Source organism: Camellia sinensis, chromosome 6 (genome assembly GCF_055761805.1).
Source record: "Camellia sinensis isolate YWXY chromosome 6, ASM5576180v1, whole genome shotgun sequence".
Classification (NCBI taxonomy): domain Eukaryota; kingdom Viridiplantae; phylum Streptophyta; class Magnoliopsida; order Ericales; family Theaceae; genus Camellia; species Camellia sinensis.
In genome coordinates this window covers 189722105-189737496 of record NC_138966.1, presented here as the reverse complement: position 1 = coordinate 189737496, position 15392 = coordinate 189722105, and the positions used below count along the sequence as shown (strand labels likewise).

The window sequence follows — 15392 nt, the reverse complement described above, 5'->3', positions numbered from 1 at the left end:
TTAGTTAAGTAGTTAACTAGTTATGATGTAATTATTTTAGTTAGCTAGATTAGTTAAATAATTAGTTCATTTGTTGTTATAATAATTAGTTAAGTAGTTTTGCTATTTATTTGGTTTGTAATAATTAGCTTAATTAGCTTAGCTTAGTTAGCTAGTTAGCTTAATTCATTTAGACTTTCCTTCGTGAGAGCATGATGTAATAATTTGTATTTCTTCCAATCCTACGTCTTTCTCCCTTTTATTTATCTGTTTTTGATGGTTAGATTTGGGACATGTTTCAATTAGCATATCTTACACTTGCATCCATTCATCTTGTATTGCATGCACCGAGGCTCAGCGTATCATTCTAACCACATTGTCATTTCAATACTTCTTTGAATATGTGTTTAGACCGTATGTCTTGAATCGATCCATATGCCATATTAGTAGTCGAGCCTATTAATTGCATATTGCATGTGTTGCATTAGACATTTGGCATAGTTAGGAACCATGCATTTTTTCTAACTCTTTTGTTTATCTTAGCTTGGAGTACTAGGTGAGTTTTTTTAATGCTTTAGCATACTTGCATGAGTGTGAGTGACTGCTATGACTAGTATGCTTGCCATGAGTTTAAGTGCTTTATTGCTATAAACTGTTTGAATGCCTGTGGATGAAAGCTTGTTGCTTGAATTGGAATGATTCAATGAATGTACGTTTAAGCCCACTTTGTTGAGTGGCAAATTCGCAAACCTTAAGCCCACTTGAGGTGGCAAAATCAAACCCTTTTCGCAAAACAAAACATGAAATTGAATTGTTCCAATTTGAGCAAATTAGTCTATACTTGTGTATGTGCGCATCACATAGTAATGCTAGCCTAATAAACCCGAACAAGAGCATATAATGTGCATAAGATCCATATCATGATTAGTAGAGGCCGATTTTTGATCGGGCGAGGGGGGTGCTCAATTCATGACCCTCTCCTCTCGTACTTAAGTTCCCGAGCTGAGGTAACTTTGGTGATGACGGACACGTGGCCTTTGGCACGAGTCATGGGTTTCCTTAATTTTCTCAAAATAAAATATTTAGGTGGCGACTCTGTATCTGGCAAAGCAATTCAATTTTGGCATTTTTGATTTAAAAATTGATTTTCCAAAAGATTTTCCAAATTTGGACTCTTTGGTATTTATCAATTTCACATTGCATTTGTGAGATTAGATTCAGAACCGTGGGAGTTCGAACTGTAGGGCTTATCTTTCGAGCTTCCGAAAGGGGGCACGAAAAAGTCAAGCTACAAAAGGCCGTCAAAATGAGGTGTCTACACGAAGGCCAGGCCCGATATACCCTTTAGCCAAAAGCTCTTCTATTTGCCGTTGCAACTCTTCTTTCTTCTTTGGAGACATGCGATAGGCCAGTTTGTTTGGAAGCGCCGACCCAGGTACCAAATCAATACAATGTTGAATGTCACATATAGGAGGTAAATCAGGAGGAAATTCTTGGGCAAAGACATCGGAATACTCTTCCAAAAGAGTAGCCACCTCAACCTTTTGTTTGGAAGCCCCCGTGTGCACAACTGGAACCAATACCAATACAATCCTAAAATCCCAACTCTCTTCCACAAACTCCTTGGAAACAAGCAACGTAGTGGCACTAGGAGATGACTTGGAAACATCCTTGGAAGTAACCTTTCCCTTCATTGGAAGCAAGGTAAACCGGATATCATTCTTGACAACGGTATAGGTGTTCCGTTTTCCATCATGCAAAGATTGTCGGTCATATTGCCAAGGTCGCCTAAGTAGAATACGACAAGCATCCATAGTCACCAAATCACACCATGCCTCATCAAAGTATTTTTTCCGGATGGAAAATGAAACCAAGCACCGTTTGGTATCCTTGATCTCATTGCCTTTCTTGAACCAAGATAGAGAATAAGGATGGGGATGTTCCTCCACCGGAAGATTGAGTTTTTCCACCACTTCTTGAGAAACTACGTTCTCACAACTTCCACTATCAATGATCATGTTACAAACACGGCCACCAATGTTGCACGTGGAATAAAAGATATTGGTATGCAACCAATCTTCTGGGCTCTCTAGTTTTGGTGAGAGAAGAGTCTTCTTCAACATAAGAACAAGACTGTCTTCTTCATTACTATCTCCACCAATTGCCACATTTCCCGAAGGATCAAAGATTGGAGCATCTTCAAAGTCACCATGCTCCTCAACTTCTTCAATGAGAAGTGCCTTGTTTTGGTTATTACCCATGGTCTTGCGGCAATCGGAAGATCTGTGCCCCGGTTCACCACACTTAAAGCATTTGAATGTCCCACATTGTGGTGTATGTTGGTTTTCGAAAACATCATTAGAACGAGTAGCTCGAGAGAAGGAAGCACCCTTATCCACAAACTTGGAAGGAGGATAAGCTTTGGCAAAGCTAGGAGTGGAAGGACCCGGTCTAAAACCACCTTGGAACCCTCTTTGGGAATATTGTCTTATTTGGGAAACACGACGACTTTTTTTCTTCTCCATGGTGAAGGCCCGATTAGAAGCTTCGGAAACACTATATAATGTGTGCAAGGCAAGAACATCTTGGATGAAGATTTCAAGTCGCTTACATAGCGGACCACCGGTTGTTCCTCACTTTCTTTTAAGTCAACCAGTGCAATGAGTTGATAAAAGGCTTTCATGTTGTCATTTACACTACCATCTTGCTTAAGAACATGAAGGCGGTGATAAACACTTTGGAGGTAGTTGAATGGTAGAAAATGGCCCTTTAACTTCTTTTTCATTTTCTTCTAATCATGGATTTTCTCCATCCCACATCGGCGACGATTGAGTTAAAGTTGTTCCCACTAAGCGGAAGCACTCCTCTTCAACCGAATAGCCACAAGCTTAACTTTCTTTTCAATAGAGACCTCTCCATAGTCAAAGATCCGCTCAATGGTGTTAAGCTAATTGATGAACTCATTGGGATTAAGGCTTCTATGAAATTCGGGAAGGTCAATTTGGATATTGTTCTCTCATTTGTGTTCCATCCTACTCACATCCGTTCGACGCTGTCGTGGGGCCTAAAAGATATTACCAAAAGAATGATGAATCCCACCTTCGGTATCATCGGAACCATCATTACCCTCGGTAGGAGGTATGAGACGTTGCACTGTCTCAATTAACGTGGCAATTTTCCATCTCATCTCGGCCATCTCATCTCTTGGATACGGAATCCCATTACCCCCATCATGATCACCCAAATTTGGGATATAAGCCCTACCACAACCACCCCTGCGACCTCGACCTCGTTGAGCCATTGAACAATTCTCAAGAATATATAGAGACACAGTAATCTTACCTAGTTGAATATTGATAAAACAATGCACAAATATACAATCTCAGCACAGTGAACAAATAATGTCACAACAGAGGCAAGACCCAAAATATTGAAGACAAGAATTGAACTTAGATTGATACACACAGATTTAAAGAATTTGAGAATCGATATAACATAGGAAATTCAACATAGATGGATTAAAGCCTTCAAGAATCATTTACCCACATGCTGATTTCAGTTAATCGAGTCCAGAACAACTTCAAAGAACAACCCAGATAAGATTTCATCGCAAGAGAACAAAACCCAGATTTGAAGCTGGTATGACGTGAACCGCAGATGAATTCAAGGGTTAGAAGTCGTGATCTCAAGAACTTTTAAGGATTTCGAATAAGGATCTTCCCGAATCAAAGTCTTACAAATTTGCAAACTACGAACTTTGATTCTATGTCTTGAGTTCGACGGGGTTTCCACTACTGCTTCGTGATGGCTTGTCGAACTTCAGGACCCAAGTCGTGTTCAAACTACAGGGCTCTTTGCAAACTACCATTCGAAGTCGCAAGTTGGTTTAGTGACTCGAAGTTGAGTCGGCACACCTTCGATGGACAAATTCTAGTTGATCACGAAACATGACAATGGTTGTATAGGTCGCTACTGTGTCGTAACTCCTCTAACTAAGGCTTCAACAGTTGAAGGCTCCAGATGGGCTCCAATTAGGACTGCGATCAAGATTCAAACCCCAAATTGAATCAGGACTTCGAATCTATGGTAGATTGCTACTTTAACTAAGGGTAGAACACGAGGTGATGAAGCCTCATACACAGCCAGGGAGAACCAGGTCAGATTCTGGGCTCTGATACCAAATGATGATAGGTCAATCAAGAACAAGAGAGAGAGGAACTTAGAGCGAGATATTAGAGAGAGAAATTCAATATTTAATTCAAATTCAATATATCCAAGTTAGTTATAAGTGATGTGGTAATCCTATAGGATACACTGTCTAACACATGCTATGCACATGACACTACATCATATACACACTGACTATATTATCATCAAAATCATAACCATAGTCATAATGAGCAATACTCACAACTTTGTAGTCATCACTGGATGAATCCTAACCAAGCCTATAACTATCTAAACACAAATATTTATTAACAGAGATGATTAAAAAATGTGAAATTGGCAATTTTTTAGATTGTCTAGTAGATGGGTTAACCAAAAAGAAAGAGAAATAGCCATTGGGCATCAATAACAACCCATTGCAGGAACCCCAAATCTCCTTACAAAGATTGGGGTTTCCCTTGGAAGGGAATTTAAGGTGGAAAGCCTAGAAATTATTTTGAAATTGGAATGATTTGAAATTGACGGAGTGGAAATTAGAAGAACTCGAAAGGAGAATGAGTCGATCGTGATGGTGATTGTCGTTTGTGTTACGATTGAGTTGGGTTTTGATGAAAAAAGGGTCGGAGATGAGAGAGAGCCACGGTTTCGAAACGCACTTGAGTCGATAATTAACTTCTCATTCCCATTCAAGATTATTGTTATTCGAACACAACCTATGATATGAGTAAGTTTTCACAAATGATTTGATCTAGTTCTGAAGTAAATTACACCCTACTCATGTTTTTTTCTTTTTTCTTTACATGACAAAGAAAAAAAACTTCGTTCCATATAATAAAAGGATATTATTATATGATAAAGATAGAATAGAAAGAAAAGAGGCACCCTTAATTACTTCCTGCTAAACAAAAAGGATAACATAACAAAACAACCTATGACACAAACTAAACAAAATAGACACAACATTTGTAATACTAAGACTTGGTAACAAACTAGTATCTTTGCCCTTTCTATGTCAACTCTCAGGTAATATAGTGAGACCACAGAACTGACATTGATAGAAGCAAAATAGTGTTTCCTCTTACTTCATAGTCTAAAAAAATTTCAACCAACAAAAAAGAAAAGACACAAATTAAATCCAAGGAGGAAATAGCACTAGCAAAGCATAACACAAATATCATAGTACACAAAAGTTAATAAGTTCACAACATTGGCACCACAAAACAACATGAGTAACATCAACAGAGAATAAATAGACTTCAGTCAAGCCTATTCAATTAAGACATTTATTTTCCTTTCCAGTGGCATCTTGATAAATTCTTGCCTCCAGTAAAGATCCTTGAACATTATCAAGGCCTTATAGAGCTGATTCTTCAATCAAACGGGGAAAAGCGAGGACTCGAGGGATTAGATGACTCATCCAACCTAAATGTCTTTGGTGTCGACGAATCAGCTTTAGTCTTGGAATCATCACATGCTTCAAGCCGTGCTTGGGGAACCCTGATAGGAATATTGTTTAATAAAAGAAACACTTCCATTCAGGAAACAAAATGGAAAAGGAGCTTTCAAAATGATTTAAGTAAAGTTATAGATATATGTGTTAGTTATGCTTGCTTGCATGTACCCCTATGATCACTTCATTTCAACAAATGTAAAAGCAAAAATATAAAGGAAAGAGCAAATGAAATAATGGCAAAATGTAAGGAATGATTTTTATTCAACAATGAATAAAAATATTCACAACTTTGCATAAAAAATACAAAACATAAACAAGGCAGTAGAGGGACAAAAACAGAAGAGCTAAGATATTATTGAAAAATAAGAAATAGAGAAAGCCAAATGCACTCACTGAAGACCATCGGTCACTCCAGGATAGGCTCATATAGTTGAAGGACCTAAGAAAGAGAGACCCTCCATGTGTTCACTTTAGAATAACATGTTAAAGTATTATGCAAGTCCTTGTGCCTTTATAATTTGCAATAAATTTAAAGAAACAAAAAAAAAAAAAAAAATTATATATATTTTTAAATCACCTCTGGGAAACTTTCCTAAAATATTGATGTAATGTGTCTTTGCCACATTGTTATTGTTTTCAAACACCTTTAAAGCATTATATCCTGACCAACTGAACCATATATGATATTATATATATATATATATATATAAATATATATAATGGTGTTGGAAAGAAAATTATGAGATGGAAAGAAAGACCAACAAAGAGAAGATGATAACCTCAATTACCTTCAAAATCTAACCAACTAAATCATGTGGATCACAGATTCATTTGCAATTGGTCAAAATCAAAGAACAAAACATGTAGACTCCACTTAATTGGTACACAAGACTTAGTTTGCTTTTGCCATGAATTGTGTAAATTCTACCTTATTTTGTATAAATGTGCTAATACTACTAGAAAAAGAAACTAAGCAAAAACATATGGGTCTGTGTCATCCATCTCAAGATCGAGAGGCTCTCTTCGTCCCCTTCCTCGGCTGCGCAGACTCAGCACTGTCCTCATCAGCGCCATCATCTGACTCTGAATCGGAACTAGAACCAGAGCCGTCTTCGCTCCCATCCTCGGAGCCCTCCTCAGCATCGCCGCCACCCTCTGATGACCCCTTGTCCTCGCCGGACTCGTCATCATCATTGTGTGCAACAGGCTCCTGACGCCTCCCTCGGCTGCCTGCTGCTAGAGGAGGTCCTGATGGTCTTGCCTCTGCCTCTGATCGTCCTGTCTGGAGGGGTGTCACCTGAAAAGGCAGTTTGAATATATGTTAGCCATCGTGTGTATATCAGATGCAAGTGTAATGTGCGAGGTAAGTGTTTGCAGAAAGCATATATAGTATGCACATATGGTGTGCAGCGTCAGATGTGATCTATACATACAGTGAATCAATGTAATGAGATGTTCAGTTTAGGCATATCAGCAGAAATATGATGGTCAAAATGCAAGAAAACTAAAAAGTTACCGAATTGCCATGGGAGTGCAACATCAACTCTCTCTGTAGGACCATACCCTCGAGTGAGGCCATTGCCTCGAGCAACCCCTCGACGTATCCTGTGGTGGGCTGCAAATGCAAGTTAAAGCCATGAATAGATAGATAAACAAATATCTGAATGAAACTGAAATACATAAATGCTGTAACGTATACCGGTGGTGAGTCAGGTGACCTGACGTATGATGATCAGGCAATTGGGGCTCAAGCGGAATTTGGTAAGGTCCCCTACCAAGTCGCCAACCTGTCAGCTCAGTCAGGGGATTTGGTCATCCAGCCAATCGCCTAGAAGAAGACACCCCTTGGGTCTTATCCCGTGGTGCCCGAGCTCGGCTCGTCAAAGGGACATCGGCAGCCCGAACCCTACTCAATGAGGGCCTATCAACCGTCCTGCCTGTGGGAGGACGTGCGCTTGTCAAAGAAAGTATCAGATATACCTCCATGTAGGTCGTGTAGTCCCCCTCTCTGATGTAGTGGTCTGCCTCCTCACCCCGCATAGAGTCAATGAGTCCTTGAGGGGAGAGCATATCTGTCCCCCGCATGGAATGTGGGGGCACCGAAGGGACATACTGTAGTGGTAGGCCCATCGTTTGGCACATAAAGCGCTCACCGAGAAACCAGGCTCGACCTATGGGTCCTTCGAATAGGATCCGACGCCTGGAGGCATCCCAAGCCCCGACATACTAAAGCTGAGCAAACCCGGGCATCGATACCCAAGGCTGCCATGCTATTTGCAAATAATAAGTGTGTGAGCTGATTAGTTGTCATCAGTTATACAAAATGAATTGCAGATGAAAGCATAAAGGACTGTGAGTCTTGAGTTACGTCGGACGCCCTTACAGTATCGAAGTACTAGCGAAGGTATGGCAAGGTCTCCCGGGGCCTTGGCTGGCATCGGCCGTCAAATTTATGCGAGTATGGCACATCAAGCGGTGTCTCGACCTCTGGCTCGAGGGCAAGCGTCGAGAAATATGCGCATACCCACAACTGTGAAAGGCAAGACAGTGGCAGTCAGAATACAAAATATGCAGAAAATACATAATGCAGAGTGCGGAGTACATAATGTAATGTATGCAATGTGTGAAGTGTGCAGTGTACAGGTAATGAAAAGTAGAAATGTAAATCAAAAGGGCAGAATGTACCTCCCAGGCTTTCTAATAGCTGCCTATTATGGTCCCACTCTTGCGGGAGGTCAAGCTCATATAGCAATAAATGGTAGTAAGGCCAGTGCCGTCCCAATCGAAGTGCCGAACCTGGGATAGGTCTACTAGAGCACTCAGAAGATGTAGACCGACCGTGTTTCCCCTATCAGAGAACAATGTGGTCCCAAGAAGGAACATCAGGAATCCCCGGGCGTACTACTCCGTGGCCTCAACAGTTTCGGGCCTAGTCCCTCTGTAATGCTCTGTGAACCAGGTATATCTGACTGTGCCTGATGATTGGTATATCGGCGGATGGGCCCCAAGTAGATAGGTCCATGCTGCCTCTCACTCACCCATATCGGAGTCATATGGGATCGGCCGGCCTCCTACCTCGAAGCCCGTCAACATAGCAAAGTTGTACAGGGTCATCGTCATGTCCCCGGTAGCTGAGAAATGGAAGGAGTTGGTGGTGTCCCACCATCTCTTTACTAGTGCACCCAGGAGGGTCTTACTCGCCGAAAGACGCGATAACCCTATGCAAAATATCCCAAACCCTGCCTCATCAACAATCTGCCGAACACCGTTGGGGAGCTCCATATACCAATCCCTCGCGATAATCAACCCATATCCCCGAGTGGAACAGGAAGCTACCTGTGTTCAGAATGAGCAGAGATGCAGCATGTGAGTTCTGTTCAGAATGAGCAGAGGTGCAGCATGTGAGTTATGTTCAGAATGAGCAGAAATGCAGCGTGTGAGTTGTGTTCAGAATGAGCAGAAATACAGCATGCGAGTTATGTTCAGAGTGAGTAGAAATGCAGCGTGTGAGTTGTGTTCAGAATGAGCAAAAATGCAGCATGTGAGTTGTGTTTAGAATGAGCAGAGATGCAGTGTGTGAGATGTGTTCAGAATAAGCAGAAGCGTTGTGTATGTAAATATGTTCAGAACAAGCAGACGAAATACGGAGCAAAAGCATGAATTGTGCAAGAAATGTAAAGTGCATTGCAGAAAATGTGAGAGTGCAGTATGTACCTCGGGCGTGTAGTGAGACAGGTGAGACTCTGGTTCCCGCAATAGAAGATCTACGGGGGTGCGCCGTGCAAACCCGATAAAATGGCGAGCTGTGCTAGGTGGCAGAATATGTACCTCAGGACGGTACATCGTAGGATCGCAAGGGCCGAGTCCTAGGCGGCAGCAAAATAATGTCAGGCTCCTCCTCCATCCTCGGAGAGCCCTCGTCGTATGGAGCATCGTCAGCCATTTGAAAAGAAGGTGAAAAATGAACAAAATGAGCAAAAGTGCCAAAAGTAAACAAAGGTCAACTCTCGGGAGGAGAAAAAAGTCAAAAAGTCAAAGTCCGGGAAAAGGACGCCAAACTCAAGACAAACTTGGGGGAAACATACCTCAAATAGCGAAAATGGCAGAAAAGGGTCCGAAAGCAAGATTTGTTCGGTTCAAAGTGAAGGAAACCGAAGAGTTTTCGTGAATCAACTTCACGTGGAGCGTTGGAAAACACGTGTAAAGCCCGGATCTAAGAGGAAAAGAGGTCTAGGGAGGTAGAGGAGTGATTTTCGGCCTTGTATGTGTGAGCATTTGTGCTTTGGAGTTGTGCTTTTAAAGATCCGAACCTCAAAAGACCAAACTTTCCCGAAATCTGCTAAACTGGTCAACTGACCAGCTTTTCTGGTTGACCGAGCACCTATGTGGTCGACAGGCGGTTTTGGTGGTCGGCAGCTCTCTAGGGTGGTCGGTAGGGTCCGACTGTCCTCCCTGTGTGCTTTTATGCTATTATGAGTTCTTTGATTTTGAGAAAGTCCCAGAACAGTTCACTTTTTTAGCTAAAAAGCCCCCGTGGGAATTTGAAATCACGCTCTGATGCGTGACTCATTGTCAAGTCTTCATGAGCGAAGTGTATCCTTTTTGAATGCATTGTCACCCCTCCGAGAGGCAAATCGGAGGTTGTATTTGAATCAGCTTTGTGAAGGCATGTTTTCTTCATTCGGTGTTTTGCATTGAATGTACACTTCTTTCTTGATTATATCACACTTTTGCTTTGTATAAGATATGCGTGTCTCCACTTGCATTGTTATGCACGTTTCACTTGCATTGTTATGCATGTTTCCCTTGCATTGTTATGCACCTTTCACTTACATTGTTATGCACTTCTTGTTTCGCATAGAATATGTATCTCGAATGTTGCATGGAACATGTGTTCAACTCTCTTGCATTCACATGCGTTTGCCGCTTTTGCATAGAATATGCACTCCTCGCATACGTATAGAACGTGCATTTGGCATTTAAACACAGAACGTGTTGTCAATCCTGTATAGAATATGCATTGTGTTTTATTGTACCTGTTGAGTTTCTTTCTTACGCAGGAGACGATATTGTATGTAAGGTTCATTTGAAGCTGATGCAACCAGACGATATTGTATGTACGGTTCATTCAGAGGAATTCAAAGTAAAATCTTTCCTGTCCTTTTGAGTTCATCTTGTCTCGGTTAGAAGCATTCGGGTACGTCTGGTGCTTACACCGATACCTCGTTGGTTAGAGACATTCGGATACGCCCAATGTCTATACTAGTATTTGTCTTTCCCTCTCTTGCGTATGATACGTTGAGAGGTGTTGTTTCCCTCTCTCGCGTGTGATACACTGGGAGGTGCTGTTTCCCTCTCTCGTGTGTGATACGCTGAGAGGTGTTGTTTCCCTCTCTCGCGTGTGATACGCTAAGAGGTGCTATTTTTCTCTCTTGCATGTGATATGCTGAAAGGTGTTGTCTTTCCCTTTCTCGCGTGTGATACGCTGAGAGGTGTTGTTTCCCTCTCTCGTGTGTGATACGCTGAGAGGTGTTGTTTCCCTCTCTCGCGTGTGATACACTGAGAGGTGTTGTCTTTCCCTCTCTCGCGTGTGATACGTTGAGAGGTGCTGTTTCCCTCTCTCGCGTGTGATACGCTGAAAGGTGTTGCCTTTTCCTCTCTCGCGTGTGATACACTGAGAGGTGTTTCGTTTGAGAATCCGGGTATCCCCGGTAGTCGTTTTTGGCCTTTCCCGCGTGACGCATAGTGGGAATTGTATAATTTTCTTACATGCTTTCTATTGGAATGTGTGAGACTGTTGTTTCTTATTCACTTGCTTAAAATGTTACATTTATCGTGCCTAGTATTTGCATTCAAATGTGTTATTACAGCTTTCTTTGCATGATCATAAGTTATGCTCTTACATAGTGTATGTTCATTTGCATTTTGCCCCAGCCTGCGGGCATATCTATTTGATATCTTGCCTGTTTGTCTAAGTCTTTGGCCTTGTCAAAAATGGGTCGTCTCTGGGCTTTAACATTCACTCCCGTCATTTCATGACTTTCGAGTTCTGTCAAAGAGGGGCAACTGTAGACACCCCATTTTTGACCGTCCTAAAGACTTGGATGTCATCATTTGAGTGCTTAATGATTGTGCATGTTCGCGCTAGTTTGGAGTCCTCGAGGTTTTCGGTTGTGTGCCTTGCCTCTAAGTCTCTGAACTCTCTTGGTTTTGTGTTTGTTTTAAGCCAACTCTTGGTCCTCCCCTTTTGCCTGGAGGGAGAAACAGTGGTGTAGACCACTTTTCTCCTATGTCGACCACTTTCTTCCCTGCCAGCCACTTTTGGTAGTCGGTCAGCTAGGGTGGGTGGTCGGTCGACCCTCTTAAGTGGTCGGTAGCATGCCACCACGTTCTCCTCTCTTGGGAGACCCCATTTTTGCCCTGTCGACCAGATGTTTCCCCTGTCAACCACCTGAGGTGGTCGGTCGACTAGGTGGGGTGGTCGATCGACCACTTTGAGTGGTCGGCGGCCATTTTTCACTTTCTGCAGATATTTTTGGTGCCAGCTGTTAGGCACAGAATGCACCCTTCCTGCACGTGTAGGGAGGGATTTGAGCAAGCTTTGTCTTGCATTTCTATAAAAGGGGAGGTGCCTTCCCCTTCTCAAGGGTTCAGAAATTTTGAGAGCAAATTTTCCACTCTTTCTCTAGAATCCTCTTTCTCTTCCCTTTTAGTGCTTGAAAGTGAGCTTTCTTCAAACTTTTGCAAAGAGACTCTTAGCCAAACATTACCATCATTGAGTTGAGGTTCTTGGAGGTCATATTTGAGGGCTAAAAACTGGTTTTAGCTCAAGAAACTTGCTGTTCTTGCTGTACTTTAAGGGTAAGTCCCATATCCTCTTTAAAGCTTTATTCTAATTGCATATTTGGCCACCTTTGCATGCCACTTTAGGCCTTGCTTTCAACTACAAAAACCTTTGTTTTTAAGTGTTTAAAATGGTTGTTTGAGGCCTTGTTTGAGTTAGGGGTGTTTCTCCCTCTTTTGTGCCTTATTTGCTAAGCTTCTTGCCATCTTTTAAAGATTTTGAAACCATCTCTTTTTGGCCTTCTTACCACTGAAACTCAGAGGAATTTCAGTGGTGGAAAGGTGGTTTTGAGGTCTCAAATGGGTGGGGGTGGTCCCCCCTCCTTTTCTCTTGTTTGTATGTGTTGATGGCTCATCAAAAGAGTATGTGTTTCTACTTCTTAGTGGCTTTGTTTGGGCTCATTTTTGTGACTTTTTAGACTTGCCATAACTCTGTTTTTGGCTGTCTTGGTCACCTCTTGCATGCTTCTTGTACTTGTAGTGTAATCCTACTTGTAGCCTTGCAAAGTAGCATGTCTTTGTGCTTTGAATTTACTTAGTTCAAGCATGTTTTTAGCCATTATTTTCCATGTCATAACTCTGTTTTGGGTTGGTTTGGTTGCCTCTTGCATGTTCCTTGCACTTGTAGTGCAATTTTGTTCACTAGCCTAATGGATTCGGTGTTTCAGCCTATTGATCTAGCATGTGTATGCTTTACTCCAGCACATTTTTGGCTATGTTTTAGCATGCTTTAGGTTTGATTTGAGTGGTTTTGGTCATGCATGCTTGGCTTTGCATAGCTATAGTGTATTTGGCTTTGCTAGCCTTGCACTTTGAGACCTCTAGCATGTCATATTTGAACTTTTTGCATGGCATAACATCATTTGGCATGTTATTTTAGACCATATAGCTCTGTCATATTCTTGCATTTATCGCCCTTTTGTTGTGTTTGAGGCTTGGGCCTTATGCTTCGCTTGTGAGCCAACTTGCATGCTTGTTTGTCTAAGCTTTTGGGCTATCATTTCAGCATGTTTTGGCCTCTATTTTGGCATGTTTTAGGTCTATCCATAGTTGGTTTGACCATTTGTGCTTGATATTGCATGCCTCTTGCGTGATGCTCTTCACTAGCCTTAGTGTTTTTGGCCTTTAACATGTCTTGCATGATTTAGCGTCTTTAGCATATCATTTCAGTGCTAAAATATATGCCATTGCATCCCACTAATTCACTCTTTCAAAACTAGAGGACTCTCACTTTTGGACTTAACCGATTAAGGGATTAATTGGTAATCTAAAATATGTAAACAAAATGAATCAAGTAAAACATGGCCAAGATAAGCATGTTGTTTGTATTGCATGTGTTTGGATCGGACGTTAATCCAAATACGAGAAATGTGGGACGTTTCATACTCATAGTGATGAAACGTGTCACATTTCTCGGTTGCTGAAACCCTTGATTGTGCATGATAGGGTGGAGGCCTTTCGAGGCTTATGTGTGCATTCATTGAGTTTTGCGCAAGCTTGATCCTTTGGCCACCATGCATTGAAAATGCTTAGTTGTTGGCTCGAGAGTCAAGTGCCATACTCTTTTGAGCTTGAAATATGATAAGGAGTGTGAAAGTGCATACATTTCCTTGTAAATACACTGTCTTGCCCCTGTCTATGCTCTGTTATAGTAACAGGAGGAATTTCAGCCCTCAAGGTGTTCTTGAGATCAGAAGAAGCAATATGGAAATCGGTGTAATTTTCAAAGGTTCAAAAAAGTGCAAATAGAGGCGTCTTGAGACAAGGCGGTGGATTTCCGGGAGGACGTAACCGAGCATGCATATCTCCTTCGCCTGCGAGGCCATTTATCGTTTTTGTTAGCTAGTTATAGTTAATTACCTGTGCTGTAATTAATTTAGCTTAGTGCTTTGTAATATTCTAATTAGCTTAGATTAGCTAGTTATTCAATTTGGTTTGTAATAATTAATTAGCTAGAATATTTAGTTAATTAGTTGGTTTGTAATAGTTAGCTTAATTAGCGTAGCTAGTTAGCTTTCATTTTATTCGGACCCTCCGTCGAGAGGGAAAATGTTGTAATAAGTGTGCGTGTGTGTGTGAATGTCTTCCAACCCCACGTCTTTCTCCCTTTTACTTATCTGCTTTTGATGGTTAGTTTAGGGCATATTTCAATTAGCATACCCTTTGCTTTGCATGTTTGCATCATTCATTTGTCTTGTATGCACCGGGCTCGACGCATCATTCAAACCGCATTGTATTTCAATACACTTCTTTGAATACATGTATGAAATGTCGCATTCATATGCCATCTTAGATAGCCGAGCCCATTTAGTTACATTTTGCATGTGTTGCATTAGGCATTGTTAACATAGCTAGGATCATGCATTGATTACTAACTAGCTTCTGTTTTGGTTTGGAGTACACTATGAGTGTTTATGCTTTAGCATCCTTGCATGCGTGTAAGTGATTGCCATGACAGCATGCTTGCCATGAGGCTATCTGCTTAAGTGTTTAGCTGCCTGAATGCCTGTGGATGAAGGTTTCATTACTTGAATTGGAACAATTCATCAAAATATGCGTTTTAAGCCCACTTGAGGGTGGCAAATCCGCGTTTTAGCCTACTTGCGAGTAACAACTTCAAACCATTTTTGAAAAACAAACATGAGATGTTTTGTTCCAACTTAAGCGATTTGGTCTATACTTGTGTGCTGTGCGCATCACATAGTAAGCAGCTAATAATCAAACAAGAACACATATGTTTTCAAAAACAACGTATCATGTTAGTAGAGGCCGATCTTTGATCGGGCGAACGGGGGTGCTCATTTCAGGACCTTCCCCTCTCGTACCCAAGTTCCCGAGCTGAAGCAACTTTGGTGATGATAGACACGTGGCCTTAGGCACGAGTCAGGGTTTCCTAAATTTTCTAAAAATAAAATATTTAGGTGGCGACTCTGAAATCTGGCAAAGTAGT

At 41.5% G+C, this 15392-nt stretch overlaps 1 protein-coding gene across 1 annotated transcript; it reads right to left on the bottom strand.

The window, feature by feature from the left end:
* Nucleotides 1-1280: 1280 nt before the first annotated feature.
* On the bottom strand, nucleotides 1281-2504 carry LOC145793923 (uncharacterized). The gene has a single exon (XM_082876827.1). The coding sequence runs from the start codon at nucleotides 2502-2504 to the stop codon at nucleotides 1281-1283; it is 1224 nt and encodes a 407-aa protein (XP_082732953.1).
* Nucleotides 2505-15392: the final 12888 nt, after the last annotated feature.